The sequence below is a fragment of the Lepidochelys olivacea genome (genome assembly GCF_965140295.1).
Source record: "Lepidochelys olivacea isolate rLepOli2 genome assembly, chromosome: 6".
In the NCBI taxonomy this organism is placed as follows: Eukaryota; Metazoa; Chordata; order Testudines; family Cheloniidae; genus Lepidochelys; species Lepidochelys olivacea.
This window is the reverse complement of record NC_140416.1, coordinates 33,521,900-33,547,310: the sequence shown is the minus strand read 5'-3', so window position 1 is coordinate 33,547,310 and position 25,411 is coordinate 33,521,900. Positions and strand designations below refer to the sequence as shown.

General features: G+C 37.3%; 1 protein-coding gene across 1 annotated transcript in view; it reads right to left on the bottom strand.

The window, feature by feature from the left end:
* The window catches only part of MICAL2 (microtubule associated monooxygenase, calponin and LIM domain containing 2), a 179,428-nt gene that overhangs the window by 69,753 nt on the left and 84,264 nt on the right, over nt 1–25,411 (bottom strand). Inside the window, exons 15-19 of the mRNA XM_084631941.1 lie at nt 24,163–24,228; nt 23,313–23,459; nt 8,910–9,096; nt 7,089–7,177; nt 5,769–5,868 (exon numbers count right to left, since the gene is read on the bottom strand). Of these exons, the coding sequence (XP_084488067.1) occupies nt 5,769–5,868; nt 7,089–7,177; nt 8,910–9,096; nt 23,313–23,459; nt 24,163–24,228 (589 nt within the window). The remainder of the gene's footprint in view (nt 1–5,768; nt 5,869–7,088; nt 7,178–8,909; nt 9,097–23,312; nt 23,460–24,162; nt 24,229–25,411) is intronic.

Below are 25,411 nucleotides of genomic sequence, written 5' to 3'. Positions count from 1 at the left end.
AACACATTCTGTAATAAAATAATTATTTGCAAGCCAATTTCTCCATTATTTTACCAGCCATATTTTTTGCTGAGAGAAGCAAGGAAAGAGGTGAAAGAACTGCAGTGATAGGAGGAGGAGGAGGAGAAGGAGAAAATAGGGTAACCAAAAAGATAACCAAACACGATTAACTGGGCAGTGGGGGGGGGAATAATCACAATGTTACCATACAACAAGTTATTGTGAACCGCAGCCAAGAGTCCAATAGATTTCTGGAGCTTACAAATTGGAGTAGCAACATCCTTCTGTAAAGAGCTGAAGATAACAGAAGGATAAAGCTTATCAACAAACATTACCTGGGTTCCCTAGAATGCAATATAGTCCTTGAAAAGAACAGATAGCATGTACTACAGCGTGACCTTCGTAATGCTATAAATATTTGGAAAAAAAAACCATGGGAGAGGCAGGTGAAGTTAAAGAAGTTAAGAAGCTATATTTTCATCTGTGTGTGCAGTTCTGTCAATCCATGAGCTCAGAGCTATTGTTCCCACGGAGAGTAAATCCCATCACCAAACTCCTATTCATCTTAAGTAGATGTGACAACTTGTGGGGCAACATTAATGGTTATGGGCCTGCGTCAAAGTTATGAAATCAGTGGAAAGGCTCCTATTAAATTCAGTGGGCTACGGGTCAGACCACAAAAGAGCTATAATATTACAGCGTCCAACAGAAGCAGAACATGTAGAATCAATTTGGGTATCTGCTATTCAGTTTGCAAAAGCTGTTCTGTAGATAATCCAAATAAGATTATAGCAAAATATATTGTGTTTTCCTTTTCTATATGTAAAAGGTTCCTCAGTAAAAGGCTGACTAGAACCTATTTTAGCTGATCTCTGGGAATAAACTAACATGCATGCCCCAAATATAAATTATGCCTTGTTTTAAGAAATTCCAGGTATGGAGTAAAGTCTGCATATAAATGTACTGGTAAAATATGTTCAATCAGCATAATTAATTCCATATTTCCCCACATTCTAGATTTGGACAACTGTTCAATAAAGCACATTAGAACGCAACAGTACTTTTTACATAAGCGTCACAAGCAAATTGCTTTATGGATTTTAATCTGAACACATTTTAATTTCTACTGCTGGCAGTTATGCAGCTATACAGCGAGATACACAACAGGTGCCAATTTCTAGTGGGAATTTGATCACCAGACTCCTAAGATAGTATCTTTAGAAAAGAATTTTTTTAAAAGGAAGAGAGGAAACAGTGAGCTTTAAAAAGAACTACGTTTATTTTTGTTTACAGCAAATGCCATAAATAAAGCTAAACAACTCTCACAGTGTGCAAAATACAGAATTTCCATGTGACAATTTAAATACAGAATTTAATAAAAAATTTGCTCAGTTAAGATCATGAAGCAAAAAGAAAGCAAAAGATTTAGGAGGAGAGGGACAGAATCCTTGATGGCATTCTTTAAAGAAATGAAGACTCTGCAACAGAAGGTAAAGAAACATAGCAATAGCAAGTGATTTGAAATGAGAGACCATTCCTTCATAAACCTTATCTTAATGAAGCATGCAGCGTTTAAGTAAAAAAACCAAACCACTGAAATTATAAAAATCCATTCTTGTGTCCTAGCCTTGTGGTGCAGGAAATGATGGGTTAATGCCATGCAGCGAGCTGGGGCTTTTTGTTTTTAGTTTTAAAAAGGGATTTATAATTCTTGTAAAAAGAGTTTAATGATACCAGCACGCTCAATTATTTTAGCACTATATACACACAGGTCAGCAAGATAACCTGATCCTATAGTCCTTCCTCATTCTACAGTATGGCATGCAGGATGAATCCTTCACCAGGGGATGTTTACAAACTCCATAACGTTTTGTTCAGAGAGTTTCAGATTAATTCACTAAGATCCTGCATGTGCAATTGCATTCACAACATGGACCATTGTCCCAGTGATTTCAATTAGAATATGCAAGAGTGCAGGGTTCCATGCTAATGGATCCATTTGCAGGATTGGTACATAGGTTCTCATTTGTAGCACTCTCTCTTTTTAGATTATTTTATTCAAATATGCTTGGCATTTTAAAAAAATCCCACAAGCCCTTCATAGGAAATAAAAGTAACTTCTCATGCACCAAGACAAATCTATTATCAGTTAATAAAACAAACTCCAAAGTTGCTAATGGGGCATAGTTAAAACTGTTATTAGTTAAAACAATTGGAATCAAACAAACATTCTAATCACACAACCCTGATAGTTTAATATTAGAAACCGAATTGCCTTAAAAATAAAAGAGCACCTCCATTATTATTAAACTGCCTATGGATCTCTGGGTTTTTTTTCCCTCTTGCATAGGAATTTTTATTGCTCTGAATGTGGATTTTTGTTTTATCAGAAACTTCAACTTTTTTCCTCCCTGAATTTTGAGGAAAAATGGTTCACATTTATACAGCACGGCTTCATCCAGATAGCTCAAAAGTGCTTTATGAAACTGGTAAGCATTACTATCTCCACTTAAACAAGACACAGAAGACCATCTGTAAGATTCTTCATGCTCTAGTTCTGAATTAGTGCAGATATAATACTTGGAAGGAAGTAGGGTTTTATTTAATTAGTGTTTGAGAAACAATGGAGTTGCTTAACATTTAAAAAATGAGAAGAGATGTACATGCAGGGGAGGAAAAAAAGAAATGTCCTTTATAGAAAAATAAGAAATGATCTTTTCTTGTATTGTGCGCTGTGCAATTGGTTAAAAAAAATATTATCATGCCAAAGCTTTCATCCATTAATATACCAGACACACACAGTTTGCTCCAAAATGGTTTTAAACAAAAAACATGTAATGTTGTCAAACGATATTAAGGGTTAGTTACAATAGTCTGAAACTGGCAAGCAGAACAATCACCTTACAACAGAAATGTTTCAGCCAATGAGAGGATGTAGAACTGGAATGTTGAAATGAACTAAAAGCAACACAGGATATTGGAAAAAAGAAAGAAAGAAAGAGAAGAAAAGAAAAGAAAAAGAAAAGAAAAGGAACCTTAGTTTGGCTATAGGTGTTATTCACAGATTACTAGGCCAAAAAAGTAGAAAAATCAACCAAAATTAAACTGCCTTATTAATTTATGAGTGATGGCTTTCTTCATTAATTTATAAAGAGGAATAGTTATGAACCTTACTGGTAGAATTCTAAGGCTAAGGATAAAACATAAATGGATTAATTATATAGATACCAGTGTGACATTTTCAGCAATACTAACAATTTTGAAATGCCAGCAAATATATAATTTCATGTTCTTTTACGAATATTATAAACTTTATAATCATGAATATGCCCTGAAATTTGTTGTGTTTTTTTAATTAATCTATATACCCACCTACGCTTAACTTCTTTGTCTCACTTTCTACTAATAAGGTTCATTTTCTTAAAATTCATGGTACATCATAGGTTTTCAAGCTTCTTACTACACAGTTATTCACTTAGACTACCATTATGCTCAGGCTGCTAAAATTCAGAACAAGTGACAAACATTAGTGGAGAAATCTTAGGGGAGAAGTATTCTGTTGGACTGTTTGAGTGTCTGACAGTCCAACACTCTGAATCAAAACTCATGTTAAAAAAAAAAAAAAAAATCAGAAAATGCATTTCTTAACATTCTTTAGGATTGCTGGAGTAACATAGTAAACAACATTATAGGCTTCTTTATTTTTAAATTAAATTTTTACTAAAGAGGAGTCCAGTATTCAAAATACTCAAGTAGCACAAAAACATTTCTCTACATCTCTATACTTGCTTACCATATTACTGTTATGGTCACTATCTCCTGTCAAAAGTCTAGCAAATTTTCACTGGAGTATGTTTGAGCATTAGTGGCAAGTTGCTTCAAATGACATGCTGTACTTGAAAACCATACAAGTTCTTTGTAAAAGCCTTTGCAAATATCCTCCTCATCCCCCTGAAAAAATCCCAAAATGCCTTCTCATTGAAAACTGTACATGGTTTCATTTTCTGTATTTTTTAAAATAAAGATAAAATTATCTAGAGAAAAATCTGTTTCTATTAAAACACCAAGCTAGTTTTGTTTTTGACAACATACATTCTTTTTACTGCCAAACAAACATGGAAGCTTCCATTTGGTCTTTTGCAATATATATATTCAAATCAACCCATATAATGTCATTGGCAGGTGACCACTCCTGTTTGTTTTCTACCAACTGCTGGCAACATGTTTTCTGTGGCTTAAATTAATACCTTTTTACCAGAAAAAAATGCTACAGATGCTTTTAATTTTTTGGAGATCTGTCCATGTTTCTCCATCAAATACAGCTTTAAGCACTGAGATAGGGAATGTATGTATAATTAGCTAAAGGAGTCTAGACAATAGTTAGAGTTTGGGGAATTGTTAAAGACTAATTGTCATCAGGTAGCACTATACATTCTAGAGAAGCTTTTGGGGTAAGGTACCTCATACTGAGATCCACCACAAAAAACCTTTTTCTTCAGAGATAATGCAACTTTATAACTATTTTGATTTTTCTCCCATTAGCATCTTACACTGAAATAATAAAACATCTAACTGAAAATCATCAGTTTAAAAAAACCACATTATTTCTAAGTACTTCTATTTTACTCAAATATGGCTTTTTAGATATCTGAGTGCAATATATTGCAAACTAAGGGCTCAATCCAAAGTCATTTTCAGCACCTACAACTCCAGCTGACTTCAGCTAGATCTGTGGGTATTCAACTCCCCTTTGGATCAGCCCCCAAGTGAGAAAAACCTCTTAATTTTGGGAATAAATAGCAGCTATCTACACTATGTTTCTTAGATCTGACCATTTCAATTAATCATCCACTCATCTAAGATTTGCACTTCAAATTTATTTCAGGTTTAAATAAACTAGTATTACAGAAAATACCTAGTATTAACAAAGGATACCATGAGTAATAAATTTAAAAAGGCATGGCTAGAAGTGGGTGCCTTAAGTACAGTAAAAAGCTTTTTTTTTTTTTTTCCTTCAAAACATCTCCATGCAAGTAGTAAACCTTGTACCCAGAGCAAAAGATGAAAGCAAGAGAAAAGGGATGTGCCATATTCAGGTTTCAAAACCCAGTCACTTGTCACTATTATCCTGAAATGTCTGAAAGAACCTGTTCTTTCTTGGTCTTTAAAGCAAGAATTATAAAATGTAAACCCAGAAACATGGTTGTTCACAGCCAGGAACCCACCCCTGCTCAAATGTTTATAAAATATCCTTCATTTAGTCCCCATGCTCTGGAAATGCATCTGGACACTGAACTTCATGATACCTTTCTTGTACAGTACATGTTTTAAATTCATAGTGTGTTTTGATTGCACTTAGTCTATCAAAGTAAGCTCTTTGTTCACTTAAAGCACATATTAAATTGAAATGTATATAAACATATTGCAAGGCTGTTAATTTTGGAAATCTGAAAGGCACAAATTAGCAAGACACTTAAGAATTTAAACTCTAAAGAACTTTTTCACCCATTCAAGCATGTTTTCAAGTGATAGCTCTGCTTCCCGGTACATATGAGTAAGTACCTCTAGCAGCGCACACAGGAATGGCACACCAAGGCTCAAGAGTTCATACAAATAGGTATAGTTGTATGCATTGGCCCTCAAATGAAGATTGATAGCGTGCAGAAAACCATGCATCCAGTTAGAAAGGCGTCTTGGAATGTCAAGCAGATCCCTCGTCACCCTAAGGGGCCAGCTTAGAGTTTTCCTAAAGAAGGAAGTCATGATACCTGGGGGCCTGTCTTCTGGACCGCTAACAGTAGTAGAAGTACTTTCTGTGGTGGTTTCTGGGTGCTTGGGTTCCTCTTGCATCCACATTTCTGTTTCGAGCTTAAAAAAGGAAAATTAAAAATTAAAATAAGTGCACACGGGCTGAAATATAAATATCTTTACAAGGATTAATAGATTCCATGGCCAGAAAGGACCACCTAGTCCAGTGGTTCTCAAGCAGGGGTACATGTACCCAGGGGTATGCAGAGGTCTTCCAGGGGGTAATCAACTTATTAAGATATTTGCCTAGTTTTACAACAGACTACATAAAAAACACTAGTAAAGTCAGTACAAACTAAAATTTCATACAATGACTTGTTTATACTGCTCTACATACTATACACAGAAATGTATATTTGTATTCCAATTGATTTATTTTAGAATTATAGGGTAAATGAGAAAGTAAGCAATGTTGCAGTACTAGTGTGCTGTGACACTTTTGTATTTTTATGTTTGATTTCGTAAGCAAGTCGTTTTTAAGTGAGGGGTAAGTGGGGAGTACACAAAACAAATCAGACTCCTGAAAGGGGTACAGTAATCTGGAAAGGTTGAGAACCACTGATCTAGTCTATGATCATCTAGTCTGACCTCCTGTATAACACAGGCCATAGAACTTTCCGCAAATAATTGCTAGAACATATCTTTTAGAAAATGCATCCAATCTTGATTTAAAAATCACCAGTAATGGTAGATTGTTCCTAGTGGCTATTTACTCTCACTGTTGGCACAATACTGTATATTCTTGGGTCTGACACCTACAGGTGAATTATGTAATGTAGCGCCACAAATTCCCACGGTCTCTATCTAAATACACAAACATACAGTCCAAGACTGAAATATTTTATCTTCATAATTTTTAAAGTGGCTCCTCCATACAACTTTTGTTTTTATTTGTATTATCTTATTTGTAGAATATAATTTGTTCTGCAGTTTGCTTTAGGCTATGACAATGACACACAAAGCATTGGATGGTAGCACAGACAAGTATTTGTAAGAGTGACTAAGTTTCTGTTATCACTGAGAGAATCATTAATTAAAGTTCCACTTCCGATTGATGTCAACTACAGCCTTACCTTATCGAGTCAGAGCTCACTTTCACAATGTTAGCTTATAGCTATTGATTCTCAAACCATAAATATGCCAAATACAAAAGAATAAAAGGTTAGCATTACTTCAGGATACTTTCCCCCATTTTCCGGGGGAGGAGGGGGGAGAGAAGCAACCAAACACCACAAAACTGCCTCAACATTTATTGCATTAGAAGTATAACAGATACGTACTTTCTCTTGCGTCTTTAATGTAGATCGTCTTTTCCTGTGCTTATTGCTTGTTTTACAGTGTGTAAAATGAGATTTGCAGTAAAATTTACCTGGAATAAAGAAATGACATATTTAGCCTGTAGGTCCAAGGACTGAAAACAAGCCAACGTATCTGTAAGATGATGGAAGCAGCAAGTCTAGTGGTTAGAGGACAGCAAGAGGAATTGGGCTTCTGTTCTATTCCCAGCTTTGCTACTGACACACTGAATGACGCTGAACAAATCACTTCCTGCGTACTGGTTCACACAGGTGGCATTACCCCATGTCACATATCTATCATACAGAGCTTTAAGGTTTAATTAACATCAGCAAAATGCTTTGGGATCCTAGAAGTACAACCCAATTTCAGATGCTAACCAGTTAACCTACTGAACCTGTTCCACTGTGTATAAAGAAACAGTCATTGAACAGAGAACTGGAACCTATGTCTACCCTCTTCCTTACTGAGTGCCCTAGCCCCTGGGCTATAGAGTCATCTCACTCTGACTCTGGCCCGGTGAATATTTAGAGTGGAGTAGCTTTAACAGGAGAGATTGGGGTATTTTGGGGCCTGGCTCTTTCAAAGGCCGGTAGTTAGGACACTTTCCTGAGAGATGAGAGACCCAAGTTCAAATCCCTTCTCCATGTCAGGTAGAGAGGTATCGAACCTGGGTCTCCCACATTCTGGGTGAGTTCCCTACAGAAGACTTGAAAGTGGGACATTACTATCTGCCCTTCAGGTGTTGGCTTGTGTGGGGCTCAATCCAGTACGCAGCTTCTGAGAATGCCCACTGGATCAGGCCCTGCAAGTGAGATAGGCAGGTAACGCCTAATGTCAGTATCCCCTTGGGGTTTAGGTGTGAGCTAGGCACGTAGACTGAGTTGGCTGAGTCCACACACCAAAGCAGCAGGAACTCAGGTACCATGGGGACTTTAATGATAGAAATTTAGGTGCTCAGGAACTTTAGGTGCCTACAGGGTTAAGGCAGCAGCTGAGTAGGGGTTTTGAGGCTCAGTGGTGCATAAATGTTGGACTTAGGTGCCTAACTGCCACTTTAGGTGCCTGAGTTCTTTTGTGACTCTAGTCTAAGTCTCTTTGTATACGGTGATGCACACAATAGGGTCTGATCTTTGGTGGCTGTACCAGTGCATTTTGGGAAGAAAAGGGGACAGTCTCGTACTTTAACATATCCCTTCTAGAAACAGGGGTCAGCCACAGAGGATCCCAACATCCTTAAAGTTTGGAGAGTACTAGAATACATTGTACCAGCAGTTTGCTAAAGTCGCTGCTTCCAACTTCTGACTTCCAGCCTCTTTTTTTTTTTTTTGGAGGGCGGGGGGTCCACATTTTTCTGTCTGTTTCAAATCTGCCATTAATTCGACCTCATTCTCACAGTGTATGTTGAATAAGAGAAACGTTTTTATAAACTGGGATGATCAGGAGGCTGGAGTGTTACTTTGGCAAGTGAAGGTCAATGCAAGAAACCACCACTTTTTGTCTTTACTTCAACCCACAATCAGAGAAGTGACACGTGTTTGATCTCTCAACCAAACATAGGCAAAACATATCTTCATTTAAACAGAAGTACTATGAGGTCAGTCATAATTAGGCTTCACTGAAAGGGCTGGGACTGCAATTGCAGTGGGACTGCAGATTGTGAAAGATCAGCACGGGCAGAACTCGTCAATGGATGATGCACATCTTCTGACTGAACTACCTGGCCTCTACTTTTTTCTGCTCTGTACAAGCTTAAAGATGCATATATTTTTTAAAAATTCTTAAATAAGTAGTTACTATATTACCTTGTTCTACATCAAAAGCATAGATTGCTAGGCGGAGCGTTGTAGAACATACATCACACTTAAAGCATTCCCTATGAAAGAAGTGGCCCTCTGCACTCAGCCGCTCCATGACATATACCCGTTTCTTGCAGAAGTAACAGATGTCACTGCCACCTATAGTCTGAGGAAATTCTTTTCGCAGAGATCCCTGCTAAAGACAAGTAAAAGATTAAAACGTAGGTAAAGTATTGTGTTGCCAATCAACTACAGTACATGCATATACTTCATCTAGTACATTGCTGCTTTATTAAATATCCCATCACATTTGCAGTTTTTACACACGTACTTAAGATGAGCAGCTGCTGTCAACTTTTCTGCGGTTTCCCTCTTTGTACTCATTTAATAGGATACTTTGTGTTTATACAACACTCGAAAATTCTCACTTTACTAAGACTTTTAAGGGACAAAGTTTCAGCTGGCCCTGCACCCAGCCTTCACACAAGATTGTATGCGCACATACACACACACACACTTTTGTACTTGCACAGGTACAAGGTAATATTCACCCCCCGACACCCATTTGTTAAACTACAGCTTGCTGGTTCAAATGCTAACATTTGCATGAGTATAAGCATTAGAAATTAGGCAGATGTTTGCACCTGCAAAGCACAGACATATGTACTGGGGGCTTAGGAGCTGAAAGTGTACATGCTAAAAGTAAAAATCAACTCAACCCAAGAGACACTTCTGAGCCTCATGCTGTAAGTCCCACTGAAGAAAACTGCCACGGTTATAAATGCCAGAGTATGAAATGCTCTGCTAGTATTTGAAAATATATTTATTTATACCTAATTGTTTTGAGGTTGGATTTTTTTGTCCCTAGATTGCCTGTACAGGTTTTTACATTGCTTCTTCTCAAGATATATTTAGAATATGTTAATTGTGGTTTTAAAATATGGTATTAACTACTAACATTTAAAAAAATATTTCAATGACATTCTTTATTTCCACAAGGTTTATTACTGATGGATCCTGGTGTCTGCAAGGCTCATCAAGAACCAAACAGACCAAATTTGATCATGCTTCAGTTTTCCCACGTATGACAAGGCTGCAAAACCAACCTCTGTTGTGTACCTTTATTCTACCTAGCTATGGGCCCATGCAGAACTGTCCCCTATGTGTTACATGAGAAGTAATAATCTGCATGGAGAGGAGGTAGCTGGGGCTTTGACAAGATACATATGGGCAACATGCAGACTATACCACATAACCTCCAGATCCCCACAGAGACCAGTGTTTTGTGGTACCCCACTTTTTGGTGTTAGCCACAATCAGGGCACAATACACTTCTATCTTACACTTCCCTTCCAGCTGAGCATTGTGTGTGTGCTCATAAGTGCAAGTGCCAGTCAACATTTGCTCCCTCCATCCCACTTGCCAAAACAGATTTCTTAACACAACATTTCCAAAATATACAAGTGAAAAAGCAAGTCACAAATACTATGTTAATGGAGTATTGACAGTGATGAACTATCACTAAGCTGAAACAACTGCATATTAGTACTTGCTCATAACTGAGCACCACCACACTACCACCTCACTTTGCCTTTCAATGCCTGACGACTCTGAACAGTAGAAGCGCAAGTCGGAGAAGTAGAATAGGAAGTGGGGAAAGATGTAGCTGTGTCCAATGACTGGTTCTGAATTCAACACAATATTATCATAGTTTAGAACTGCTTTCTTCAAAAGGAAACATGAATTATTCAACATACATATGTGGAGTGTAACTGTACAAACATGCACGTTAATAAACTTTCTTCAGAAACCACCTCTGATTAACAACTGTCTTTACTTACTGGTTGCATTAGCAATTATATTTAATAGAAGCTCCCAAGATTTTAAGATACAGAGGCAAGTAATAAAACATAACCGAAGCCCTGGTTTCTGACATTTACAGAATATACCCATGCATGCATATCTTTTGCTAATAAGCACCTAGTTCTTGGAGAAGAGTTAAAAGACAGAAAGACAAAGACAGAAAAGAAATTCCAGAATGCTTAAGGACCAGAATTGTCCCAATTCTAGAATCTTAAATTGGGACAATAATCCTGGAAATTTTACTCTTAAAATGAAGTTATTTGATTCTTTGTGGGTTTAGCCTTACCAGTTCTGGGGAGGAAAACTGTGGCTTGGACCTGTGGTCATTCACATAGAGATTGACAAGGACTTCAGCCACAACACCTATTCCACGCGACACCTTCCCTACAGTCGTCTAACCAGCAAAGGGAGAAGATGAAGAACAGAAGAAAGAACTTTCATTATTTCTGAGAAAAGGATTGTATGAGAAAAGGACACAACTTATTTGAAAACACACACACAAATGCAAGCAGTGATAAAAACAGGCTAGAAATGAGAAAGAAGAAAGTCTAGCACAGTGTGGGTATTGCCATGCATTATCTACAAACAAAAGGAATGTGCTATATTTTAAGTAAAATATTTTTCTCCTTAATATGATGCTCATTTTCTAAAATGTAAATATTCCAAAGAGGATGAGAGGAATGGAAACTACAATTTCACAGTGAAGATTCACCAATCTCAGAGCTTCGTAAAACATTCCACAAAAGTTCAAAGGAAGCTTTGAAAGAAAATGTTCAGTTAAAATTGACAAACTATTCATTGTTTTCCTACCTAACCACTCTTATCTTACGATTTTGATATTAGAAACAATTTGAGAGGCTTGGAACCAACTGCTTAATATAAATTTAACAACCCCCCACCCTCCCCCCCAAAAAAACCCCACAACCACCACCCTGAAGGTGATGCCAAAACAGAACACTGCAGCAAAAGCATAAAATCATATGAACAATATGAATTTATGGATTAACACGAGATAACAAAAACTAAGTGAGGAAATGTAGGTTAGAAAAACTAGTAATGGCAGATTATACCTTGTCTGCTCCTAACAGTTTTTAGTTATGACAAAATATTTCTAAGCATATTGCATCAGTTATGAATGGCCTATTTAATTAAAATAAAATGCACAGAACTAACACTCCCATATATTAGAAACACAAGGCAGTCAGGTAACATCTCTTGTTGGACCAGCTACAGAAGTTGGTCCAATAAAAGATATTACCTCACCTACCTTCTCTCATATATCCTGGGACCCACATGGCTACAACAACATCGCAAAGAACTTGCATCTATTGGTATTTTATGAGGATACATTAAATAATGATTAGAAAGGAAACAGGCTGGCATCAATCTGCTTAATTCTACCATTTGCACCATGGTGGTTAGGTTATTCTTAATTACATTTGTAAAATGAGCAGGACTGCAAGAATCACCCAGTCCCACGCTTACATCAGACAGCCTTTGTTTGCCACTCTGTAGTTCTTCAGAACAATATTCTCAAGGCAAAAAAAAAAAAAAAAATGCATAGCATCTGCCCTAAACTCATTATTATTATAGAATTTCCAGTCTCTGCTTAAACCAACAACATTCAGTTGAGCCTGAGCTGGGGCAGATATTGAGAGATAACCACAGAAGCAGCTATGGCTTAAGGAAGAAGCTACTCTGTTCTGGTAATAATGTATCAGCTGCTTGAGCTTTATTTCCTCTTGGTTCCTTACCCTGAAAACTTTTTGCCTAGTGAATTACAATTCCCCAGGGATCAGCCTATATGTATTTTCCTGTGCTCTCATATTTATTTATTTTTTAATTTAGACTGAGTCTCCATGAATGCACAATTTACAGTGGAGCACTTATGGAAAAATTCAGTACTTCACAGGAGGACAAAGGAACTGAAGAAATTAAGCATGAGGAAAACATATCATGAGGAAGACATACAACAAAGAGCATGACATTTGATTCAGAAAGTGCTTGACCCTGCAAAGTACAGAGCACTCTGGATCTGTTCCAGACAGCAATAAATGTGCTTAACTCAAACCATGTGAGCATTGACTTTGATGCAACTACTCGCGTGTTTAAACTTAGTGACTAGGGCTAATGAATCGTCAGAATAAAGGGTATGTAAAATCAGTCTGGTTGTGAAAAAAAGGCAATGGTCACAAACTGATAATTTAAAACACTGAAAGTCATGTATTGCATTATCTTAAACCGAAATAGCTAGTATTTCGCAATGAAAGCTATTTAAATACTCAAATGCTTTTAAATATCGACCCATAAGCATTTATCCCACTGACTGATGGTCCAGCCTCTCTGCAGCAGTAAGATAGAAGGGTGGGAGGAAGAGAATTACTACTGCTTTCTAGTCTCAGGGCATGTCTACTCATACAGTACGTCAGCTCTCCCATGGGCATAATAAAATTACCTCCGTGAACGGCAGAAGCCACGTCGGCGGCAGACGCTCATGATTTCTTATGTCAGCATAAATTATATTGCACAAGGGGGTAGTTTATTCACCCCTGAGTGACATAAGTTATGCAGACATAAGCTGTAGTGTAGACATAACCTAAGCTTCTACAAGGCTGCAGTAACAGGATGGGAGCAGTGAGTCTCTTAACCTACTACTGAAGCTAGGACTTTTTCCACCCTAATTAGAGAAGGCATAGAATCCATTCCACAACCTGAAACTACTAGCATCAGGAACGAGCATTTCTGCTCCCTGTTAATCCCCCATGCAGCTCAGGTTTCAACAAAACAGCTCCCAAGGTTCTTGGTGAAAAGTAATCAGTCGTTCCCATCACATCCACTCTCTCAAATGGGAAAGCCCCAAAACGATATTTAAAAGAAACCAAAAAGGTGAACATCATCATCCATGGAATCCATGACAATTGTTACAAACACAACTTTCCCCCCAAAACTCTACATTTGTGCAATTTTTAAGCAGCAATTTACTTATTGCACTATGGCTTCCTGAATAAAGAGGTAAAGAGCTCATTGAGACATCAGCTGAAGCTGGAAGTTTCAGCTTCATCTTTTTAAACAGTCATGTAATAATTTAAACAAACAACAAAGCTACACATAACTAGGTGACTATTTGAAGGAGGGGCAAAATACTATTGAAGCTAACCTACATTCCTGGTTTGGTTTCTCTTCTCCACCCATTAAAACAATCAGTGCTGATATTAAAACAACCAAAACAAGAGCTACCAAAATTGCATACCTACACCTATTATTAAATGCATATTAAAAGCAAATGACAGGTTTCAGAGTAGCAGCCATCTTAGTCTGTATCCGCAAAAAGAAAAGGAGTACTTGTGGCACCTTAGAGACGAACAAATTTATTTGAGCATAAGCTTTTTATGCTCAAATAAATTTGTTCGTCTCTAAGGTGCCACAAGTACTCCTTTTTTAAAAGCAAATGTATTCATTATGAAAACAAATGCAAATTCAGTGTAAAACAAAAAGTGACTTCAATCCAGGTTGGTAGTGAGCAAATGATCCTCTCCATAAGCATTCCCATCCTCAAATCATAGGGTAACATTTCCATCTGATGGCTGTTCAGTGGTCTATATAAAATTAACTTGATTGTCTAATATCCCATGAACACATGCCCACAACACAGAAACCACAAATACAAAGGACACTAAACATTAATCTTGTCCGAAGTCTCAGCAGGTAGAGTAAGAACTGAATGGGCTTGAAGACTGAACTAAATCTTATTCCAGAAAGATGGTCCCTGCAGTGTACTGGTACTATCCATGCTGTACATCTACTGCAGATGAATAAAAAAAGGTCAGTCTGCAAATACTTCAATATTGCACCCTCCATAAACAATGACTTCAGACAATTTTTTTTAAAAATAGCAAAATAGGAGAAAACATTACTCTCAAATTGTTAGGTTTCAGAGTAACAGCCGTGTTAGTCTGTATTCGCAAAAAGAAAAGGAGTACTTGTGGCACCTTAGAGACTAACCAATTTATTTGAGTATAAGCTTTCGTGAAGTGAGCTGTAGCTCACGAAAGCTTATGCTCAAATAAATTGGTTAGTCTCTAAGGTGCCACAAGTCCTCCTTTTCTTTTTTCTCAAATTGTTGATCCCAGACCTAGTTAAATGAATACAGAAGAAATTATGTAGCCAACAGTGTTGTAACTACATTTAAGGGGAACCAACTGAACTCTTCCTCAGAGCTACTGCACTGATAACAGGTTTTTAAAAAGCAGTTACTAGGCCATCCCATCCTTTGTCTCTTTTTCCTTCCAAATCTGACATCAATGACCAATAGTTCTTAGCAATTTTCCAACTCTGAGCAGATTCGGTGATGATGGTAATCATGGTAATCAAGTTTAAATGTATCATGACTACAAACTCAAAATACAATACAAAATGGGATTGGTTATGCACAGATAGCAAGGCAGCACAAACAGATTCAGTCTCCAAGTAGGTTAGCTGAACAGCACAGTTTAGACTATCAAATAAAGTCTGGCCCCTCAAGCCCCTCAAAAGGGCCAGATTCTGGCTTCAACTGGTCAGCAGTAAATTCCCTTGGTGTAGGAAAACTCCCTCTTGGTGTAAAAAGATGCCACAGCAAGCTACTGTGCCAGCTGTCTGTCCCCCTCCCCATCCAATACAGTGTGTGTGTGTCAACTGAGGGAGCATAGGTGTTTGGGGAGAGAGGAGCTGCCGGGCAGAGTCATGCTGTGTTATACCTATCTTCCCTGATGTAGTGTTCATTTAGGGCTCTAGGCCAGTGTCATAACTTAGAGCAGCTCCTTTGCTGCTTTAAACCTCATTGGGTTTGAAGTCAGCACAGGCAGCCCCTCAGAAATAGGGAGCTGTAATCAGTTCCACAATGTCCCCCCTCCACTTTCCTTTGCTGAGCAGATCTCAGCTACAGGAGCGAATCTGGCCCCACATCTGTATACCAGAAAGATGATCTGCCAGCTTTCTCACAGCTTAAATTAGTTACACTGCTATGCTGCACCTTGCTTGCCTGCTACTGATCATTTACTCTGAACCTACAAACACTTAAGCATAACTTGGCTCATGCATGTAATCCCCTTGTGACTACCGATAAAGTCCCAAACATGCTTAAATCGTTGAATAATCATGGCCATAGTTATTGCTCTACATGACATACTCGTGCACATGATTTAAATATGTCTACACAGGGCTGGCCCTACATCAAATGGTGCCCCAAGCGAGCAATGTCTTTGGTGCCCCCCCATCCATTTGTTAAACTTTTGAATACCTTATCTTGTATTGCATTTATAGCCCATTTCATGACTTTGCTTCACAATTTGAATGCATGACTTATCCCTGTCAAACATTCTATTTTCCCTTTTGTTGCTTACAACAAAAACAGCACCCTAAACCTGGCACCTCAGGTCACCTGCCCTAAATCCAGCCCTGCGTCTACAGTAGTGGTGGTGGGTACCTAGGTTTCCTAAAAAGGGTTCCTTATGTTGTTCACATGGCAACATGCAAAGTGGCACTAAGCAAATATCTAAAAAAGCAAATAAAAATTCAGAAGAACAATTATGTTGAATCATATGATTGGAATTACCAGCTGAAAATAAGGGTTGGGTGTTTCCTACTCAGATAAATTTACTACTTAGATATTGTTTATGCCAGGGCAGTCAGTCAAAAAAAATTTAAAGAATAAACAAGTGCTTGTTAATGGTACATTGCCAAAGCTCTACAGCAGGTTTATCTGATTGGTTAACTGCTTCAATATTAATTCATAAGCTAAGTAGTTTTGGGGAGAAGCCTGGGTTCCATAATTTTGAATAATATTATTTATATTGCCACAGTAATCAGAAATCAGATGTGCTAGTAGTTTTAAAATACAAAGGAAAACACGAAAACTGCCCCAAAGAGCATACAGTCTTTATCCCTCTTTGTTCGAGTTCCTTTGTCTCCTTTCCTTTAAGCTATAGCCACTGTCTTTCAATACAATGCTAAATTCACCAAAATACTTATTTTAACATTAAAATAGCAGTTAGAGCACCTTTAATTAAAACAACTGCTCATTGGGAGGTGTTTAATAGAGAACCAAAAAAAAAACCCCCCAAAAACCCAACCAACCAGTAAAATTATTGCTCATGAAAGTTTAAGCACCTGGCCTCTGATCTGAAGTACCACCTTCTAGGATTGCAAGCACAGGTCAGACCTTTCAGTCATTGCCCATTCTGCTGAGGCTGCAAGCCAAAGTTCTAACCAGTGTCCATTGTAAGATGGGTACAAATCCACCAGGAATTTGACTGAAACAACTAATTTATACTCCTGAATATCTTTACATTCAGCTATTAATTATCTGGGCTGGATTTTGACCATGCTTATGGGTAATTTATGACATGGGTGTTTTTTTAAAAGAATGATTGTTTTCATAGTGAGCAGAGACTTAAGTTGAGGAAGGATGGGTTGAAAGGTTTGAGCAGACAATCTCTTATCCTCCAAAACACATGGCAAACCATTTTAGGTTTTGATAAACAATCCTTCCCCAACTCTCGCTTCTTAAACGTGGTGGCAGAACCTACTGGTTCCAGACACCTCAGTGTTTGTTCCCACAACTGCTCTAACTTTATGGCTTCCCCACTTATTCTTACTCCAAACCTGTTCAATATGCTTACTTGTTCCAAGGCTTGAAAGACAACCTGTGCTGCTGTTGCCATAACCACTGGAGGAAAGAAAGGACACGTCGGTCCTTCCCAAAGATCTGGCCTACAAAGGAGATGGCTGAAAATACCCCAATTAAAATAAATTTCTACATGTAGGGGAGAAGGAAGCTGAACCTTTTTAAGCTTATCCAAATCAAAGCTTTTGTTGCTTCATCATTAATGGGAACTCTACATTTGTTGCTTTTATGGAGCAAATGCGTGCTCAAGCATTTAACTCTCAAAAGAGAGTTTGTGGTATTAAAAGGAAAAAAAACATTTAAAATTAGCTACTGCTAAGCTTAAAATTCTCAAAAATGTATGGTCTACTTCTTAGCTTTTAATCTGAATTACTTTTTGTTATGATATTTTACTTTTATAAACATGCAGAAGTAAACAAAAAAAAGCGAGCGGTTTAAACCTCTGAGTCCAATGTGAAACATAGTACGCACAGATTCTCCATGCAAAGCCAAGACCTTCAATCTGAGCCAATTCTTCTGCAGTTTTTAGAGCAAGAATGGATTTTACATGAAAATCTGTTAATTGAATACCTTGCTAGACTGAACAGCAGGGGAAGCTGAGTGAATAGATGATGAAGATGAAGAAGCAGCCGAATCATGAGTTGGAAGGCAAGAGGGAGTTGGGGGCTGATAATAGGATAGGCCTTTAATAGGTAGTTTATTCTGTATAGAGCAGAAATAGAGGAAACATCATCAGAGAGGATAGTCACATTAACAAATGTTAAGATGACGGAATTGCACAACCATGCACAAGAAAAGGTTAGAAACGTAGTAAGGGTACAGTTATTTCAAAACTGAAACTATGCTACTCTGGTCAAATAAACATGACTTGGCTCTTTGTTAAGATACACATTATTAAAAAAAAAAAAAAGAGTACAGTGAAGAGTGACAGAACACAACAATACGCAGCCTCCAGAGAACAGTATCTGCTGCAACTCTTACAAGGGAATGAACCAGTCTAGTAGATTAACCTCTTCAGAGGGTGTGTTTTGCAATTACTTAGGTTTCTCATTACTATGGAGTGTTTTACAGAATTCAGTCCACTATTTTAATATATTAGGAAATAGTGTCATTTCAGAAAATAGATGTATGATCTTATGCATGTACAAAACTTTGTAGTACACATTTTCACTTAACACATAAGCAATAAAGCTTATTATGATTAATGGAATATGCACTCATAATTTGGTGTGTACCACATGGAAAATACATTTAAGTGGGAAATATGAATGGATGGGATAACGAGATAATTATTAATTTTCACCGTATGAATTTAACATTTAATAACATCTATAAGTGCTGAACAATTGAAGTCAGTACAAGTGATTGGTTACAATTTGAAAGTAATTCAACAACTATTAAATAAATAGAAATTACTTTTCTATCGGGTCACAATTGGCTGAAAAGTCACAAGAGGAGGTAGTAAATTTGACCTCAGAGGTAAATGCAAAAGTTTGGAACAACATTAGCCAAACAGAATATATCCTCAAATAAGTGTATTCCAACTTGCTACAGTTACGTGAAATCTGCTGAGCCAATTAGATAGCATCTCTCTGCTTCTTGGTGGATTAGAGGTGAAGTCAATTTTTTCTGAATCACTAACTTCCATCTCCTCTGTACCACTTAATTCCATGTATCTATATCAGAAATATTGGAAACTTTCTCCAATATGTTCATGAATTCCAATGTAACACTTTTTCCTTTGAAATTCATGAACATATTGGAGAAAGTTTCCAATATTTCCGATAGAGATTTATGGAATTACACATATACTGACTTCTTATTTTGGAGAATATCTATATTGCTCCTCAAGAGAAAATATTGCCTGTTTCATATCAGTCAACAAAAGCCTAACAAGAATTTCTCCCTCTCCCAATTCCCTAGTTGTACTCTATTAGGCCACTAAGACAGCTCCTTTTCTGTTCAGCGCAGTGAAGGGTCATTAGTAGTTTCCAAATAAAATTCATTCACCGCAGTGGTTCAGAGAAAGGGTAAGAGAGATTCAATAGAATCTGGGATACTGGTCTGCAACAGGATAACATACCCCAGGCCTATCTGTACATCTGACAGTGAGGAGTCACGGAAATCGTCACCGCAAAACCTCCACTTCAACCAATATCCTGACTGCACCTGGCCATTCAATCAGAAACCATACCCATGAGAAGCAACAGAAGAAGTAGAATAGTTTTTAAGATAAAACAAACCTATACAGTGAACACACTGATCAGCTGATTCAATATTCAACTTGTCAAGTCATTTCTATTTCTAAAGCTACCAGCATTTGAATTCTCAAGCCACTATTATAATGAGCTGTTTTCTAGTATGTTCCAGGCATGCTTAAATATTCTCACACTTTAAATATCAGGTTATTCCATGTTTTCACTAAAAATAAGGTAATTATGTTATGTATATTAATAACACAAGTCATTCTGCATAATGTACTGGAATCTGAACTCCTGACTGTTTTAGGTTCACCCAAGATGAAAAGAAGAAGTGAAAATACAAAGTTGCTGCAAATGTCTAACTTACATCTGGTCTCTTCTAGACTATTGTTTTTGCATCTGCAAAACCTAAATATTCACCTTTGGTAAGTCCATGTATCCAAACATTGAGGCAAGATGAGCTGCTTTCTCTTTAATGTTCTTTTTATGAAATTCCCTATTTGCTACGGACTGAGCTTTCTTCTGTAGTAAAAGCCAAGGAAGGGAAACAGAACAGAGAGACAGATTTTAGTTAGCAGTCATACAAGAAAAGGCAGAAATTCAATATGTACAGGGAAAAGGCAATTTATGTCTTAACTATGTAATAGAAGTATGTAAAGTAGAGCATATACAGTGTGCATAGAAGAATTAACCAGAATAAATACAGTTAAGAGAGACAGAAGTTAAAAATGAAATAGCTTGTCACCTGATTAATTTTTTCCTCCACATGCTGAAGGCGTTTAAGCACTCCAGAAATCACAAATGCAGCAGGACAGGTAGATGCAAGAGTTTCTGAAAGCCTGGACTGCATGTCTGTTTTTTCTATAATTCTCGAACCCCTGGCCACACGATCAGAACTATGCAAAGATTGCCTTGGCTCTCTGACCACATGTTCAGTTCTAGCTACTGCCTGAAACTGGGAAATACTTCAAATTAAAAAAGTTGTTCTCGGACTAACATGCAACTCATGCATGTTCTAAGATAGCATACACAACAGTGTATCATAGCCATGCACTTATGTAAGCATTTCATATAATGCAGTATTCTTCCATGTTTTAAAACACTGCACTACTATAAAACTCATGCATTTCCATGCACTGGAGTATATTTGGACCATACAACACATGCAGGTCTTCACATCCTGTAGTCTAGCTATCACTCAGTCTCCATGTGTAACTCTAAATAGTGCGACTAGAGGGGGAATTCAACACATTCTCCTGTGATGTCCTGCTGTGTTGTGCATTATTACCACAGAAAACATGCATGAAACTGTGAACTACTGAAGTGTAAAAATATCTCTGAGGAATACAACTTACTTCACATAATTCGAGATCTACTCTATTCTGAGCCTAAGCATAATAAATTTCAGGTCCAAAGGTTTGGGGGTTTTGATGAAGTAAGAGGTGGCTCCAAAAATCAGACTACAAATGGAAATGGTCTTTGAACCATAACTATGGTTTCATATTGTAATTAAAAATGATCCTCCCATAGGTATTTTCATGAAATCAGGCCTTCTATTTTATAATGGTTGACCAATTACACGAAATTAGCAAAAAAACCAAAACAAAACAAAAAAAATAAACCAAACCATATTTCACAAAAACACAAACACCTGTCAGCCTGCAAATTGTTAATAATGGTACACTATATACAAGGATCTCTTTCTTTAAACAATGATTCTCAACCCTTTCATGCAAACCAATTCACTTTCATTGTCTGAATTCTTGGCTGATCTACCCTTGCACCCATTAGATAGAGGGAAGGAGTATGGAACAAGAAGCTCACATTCTACAGCAGGCCATTCTGATTTTTCTGGCATGCCAAGAATGGTCTTCCGCAAAATGGAAACAAGGCAGCAACCTGAACCGCATAAGAAACCGCATAAGAAAATATTCAGCCTTTTTAAAATTAAGTATCAGCACAGTTTGATATGAGATTTTTATTTATTTATTTTTAAAGAAGCGTAATTTATTCAGTGTTTCATTCTGTGCTATAATGAGATTCCTAGCATAGATGTTTACCACAAAATATCTGGGGCTCCACCCAAAAGGACTGGAAAGTTGGATAAGCATCTAAGAGCTAAACAGTTATCTAAACTGAATCCCATCCCTAAACTGAATCCCATCCCTTTGTTGAGCACCGAGTCATGGCTCATACGGACTTGTTTCATAGGGTCAAACGGAGCAAAATTCCCTTTGCCTTAGCATTCTATCAGACTACACAGATTATTGTACATGCATATATCAACACATTGAATATATTGCAGTATTTTTCTAGCATACAAAATTTATATATACACAACAACATATATACACAACTTCTCCACTGATGTCAATGGGAGTTTGCTGGATTTAACACACAGAACTTGACCCATACACATTTACGGTGCTTTGCATGCAAACGCTCATTCTTCAATCAGCTTTCTGATCTTGTCTGAAGAGTGTAATGTAACTTTAACATTATGGGGTGCCTCTTATCATTCACCTATTTTTTCTGTATTATTTTGGGTATTTGCACACTAAATTCAAGAACCCTGCTTTAAGATGTCCTGGCATGCAACAGCTAAACACACCTGACACTTACGTGCTCAAATTCAGACATTAATTATGAGTGTTCTGGAGTCATTTGAAGACATTGAATGCTGCGGTACTAAGTGAAAATAGTATGTTAATTATTTATAGAACTGTCTCCTTATGAATTCCTACCTGACTCTTTGGTGGAGGTGAAGGACTTGGCTCCTTAGGCTTAGTAAAGCGAGGATTAGCAGGAAGATCAGAGGAAGATAGCAGGGCTGGTTTATCTACTAGCTCCTTGTATAACATTTTGAGTCAAAACAAAACATAAGAGTGGAAAATCTTAGGAGAAGGTAAATAGAACAAGATATTTCGAGACAGACAGAAAAAGAAGGAAAAACTGCTTAAGGGATCCCTAAAAGGACTTTATCCAGATGTTCTACACAGCCCTTTTGGAGTCTACCCAAATTAATGGTCTGCTCTCCCACTACAGCTTTACTTGGAAGTGCGCATGTGGAATACTAAATATTTTAAACAGAGACTATGGTTAACTTTAAACATGAGCAGTCCTACTGAAGCCACTCGTGATAAACTGCAAAACATGCACAGTATATTCTGTTCATTTAATGACAATGCATGCATCAAAAGATTAGACCCACTGTCTTGTATTTTCTATGTATTCTTTCCTAGACAAGAATTACAGTAAAAAGAAAATATTCCACTGGATCTTTTTGTTTTCAAAGTGACTCCATCCTTTACTAATATCCACAAAACATGAAAACTGAAGAGCTTTTACAAAACCTTAGCCAGCAGACTGATGACAACTTATTGTTACAAAGCTCCACTATAAAGCCATAACTTCAGAGATACGTTTACAGTATCTTTCAAACCAACACAGTTACATTATGTATTACTATGCAATGGACACCTACATACTCAATTAGTTTCTCCCTAAATGCAATGAAAAGGATATTTTCTATACAAATTTTAGAAGACAAACCCTAAAAAAAAAAAAAAAAAAAGCTTCTTCAAACTCACTACAGATGCAATTTTTATCTGAGAACTACCGTTTTGTTCATGAGGAGAGATCACTTGAATTTCAAAGGTGAATTTTACATTTGTCACTCACCTGTCTCCGGAGAGATGTGTTTGGGGCATTTTCTTCAAACTTTGCCAACAGCTGCGTTGCCATTGACTTGACTTTATTTTGATTCATTCCTTCTCTGTCGCCCTGATCTTTCCTAGAAATTGTCGCCCGACTAGAAAGACTTGAAGCCTGTAAAAAAAACCCAAAAAAACAAAACAAACAAACAAAAAAAAACCACCGGAGAATTTTTCTTCAAGTCTGAAATTGAGACTTACACAGTGATATTACACCAGACACACTCAGCCTGAGAAGAATGAGGTCATTTTGTGATACATCTGCTTATTTCAAAAAGTAACTCAGTTTTACAGGACAGTAAAAAAAAAAAAAAAATCACTTATATAAACAAATAGATTGTTCTCTTTGGTGATCCATCCCTCAAGTGAGAAAAAGAGAACAGGATTTACAGAGACTGAACTGACACTGCTGATCATAGAGCAAAAAGCCATAACAAAACAAACAATCAGGAAGGGAATGGGAATCTTGCCAGAAGGAAATGCTGTTAGGAAGTTATAAAACGAAAGTTAAATAACTGAGCTGGGACAAGAAAAGTAGCTATATTTCCTAAACCAGAACAGGAATTTTAAAAATGAAGGTCTCTCACTTTTCCTTTATAAATAACTTGAAAAAAATAATTTAGCTTCATTACTGTGTACAAGATAAATAAAAGACTGTAAGCTCCTCGGGACTGGGGGAAGAGGAGGGTGTATGTCTTAATCAGCACAGAGCACAAAAGTTCAGATTTTGGGCCCCTGTTAAGTCTGCTTCCTGCTACTTCATTAATTCTCTTCATGAAGAAGATGGGGTTAACATAGCAACAAGACTTAACACCCACCTCTTCAAAGCCACCAAGGCCTTTTCGACGCCTTTTGTTCATATCATTTTCTTCTCTCCTTTCAACCTGCAACAATAAAGCCAAACCAGGTATGACGACCACAACTATATTTACGCAGAATTTATCAATCAGTATGTTAAAAATATTAAACTTAGCAACAGGAAAGTGGGGCCCGGGGTAGTTTGCAGAGTGGGACTGGGCTCAGGACTTTTGGATACTTACCCCACCTCTACCACTGATTACAGCCCTGACTCAGCAAAGGAGTTAAGCACATGCCTAACTAAGCACACAAATAGTCTCATTGACTTCAGTGGGAATACTGACATGCTTAAAACGAGGTATGTGCACAAGTACCTTGCTGAACTGAGACTTATTACTGGACTTCAATGGGACTAATGGATATGATTAAATTCTTGGGCTCTTAACCTCCTGGTCTCAGTTTCCCTGTATGAAATCTCAAAGGAGTGCTTCAGGAATTAAGGATTTAGGGGATGATTTTTAAAGCTATTTAGTGCTCATAAAGCACTTTGACATTGTTGGATGAAAGGTATTAAATACAAATTATGTTATAATTAAACTGTAATGGATTTCAGGTAAAGTTAAAAAACAAATACACATACGCACATCCCCTCCTCTCTCCTCCCCTCCCCCCTCTGACCACCCACCCTATCAGGTAGATTCTCAAGAGCAAACAGCTTTCCTCCCCCTCAGAGAAACGGTCTGCTTTATTCACAAGTTCTATCAAACTAATTATGGTCTTGATTCAGTAAGGTATTTAAGCACATCCATAACTTGAAATCAATTGGGACTTCTCACATTCTTAAACTGGGCTACTCTCATGCTTAAAGTTATGCATGTGTTTAAGAAATTTACTGAATCAGAGCCTACTTGAATAGACAGACAAGCGATATTACCCTGTCAAATGACTTAGTGATTTAAATTAACATCGGCTCTCAGTAAAATTCAGTCCTGGAACTCTGGTTCAACTTACACAAACAGGTAAATTGTAGGAAAAGGCAATTATAACATCGACAATCTTTCTGCCTGGTAAACATGTCAGCCTATCAGAGTAGCAGCCGTGTTAGTCTGTATCCGCAAAAAGAACAGGAGTACTTGTGGCACCTTAGAGACTAACAAATGTATTTGAGCATAAGCTTTCATGGGCTAAAACCCACTTCATCGGATGCATGCAGTGGAAAATACAGTAGGAAGATTATATATATATACACATACATACACACACACACAG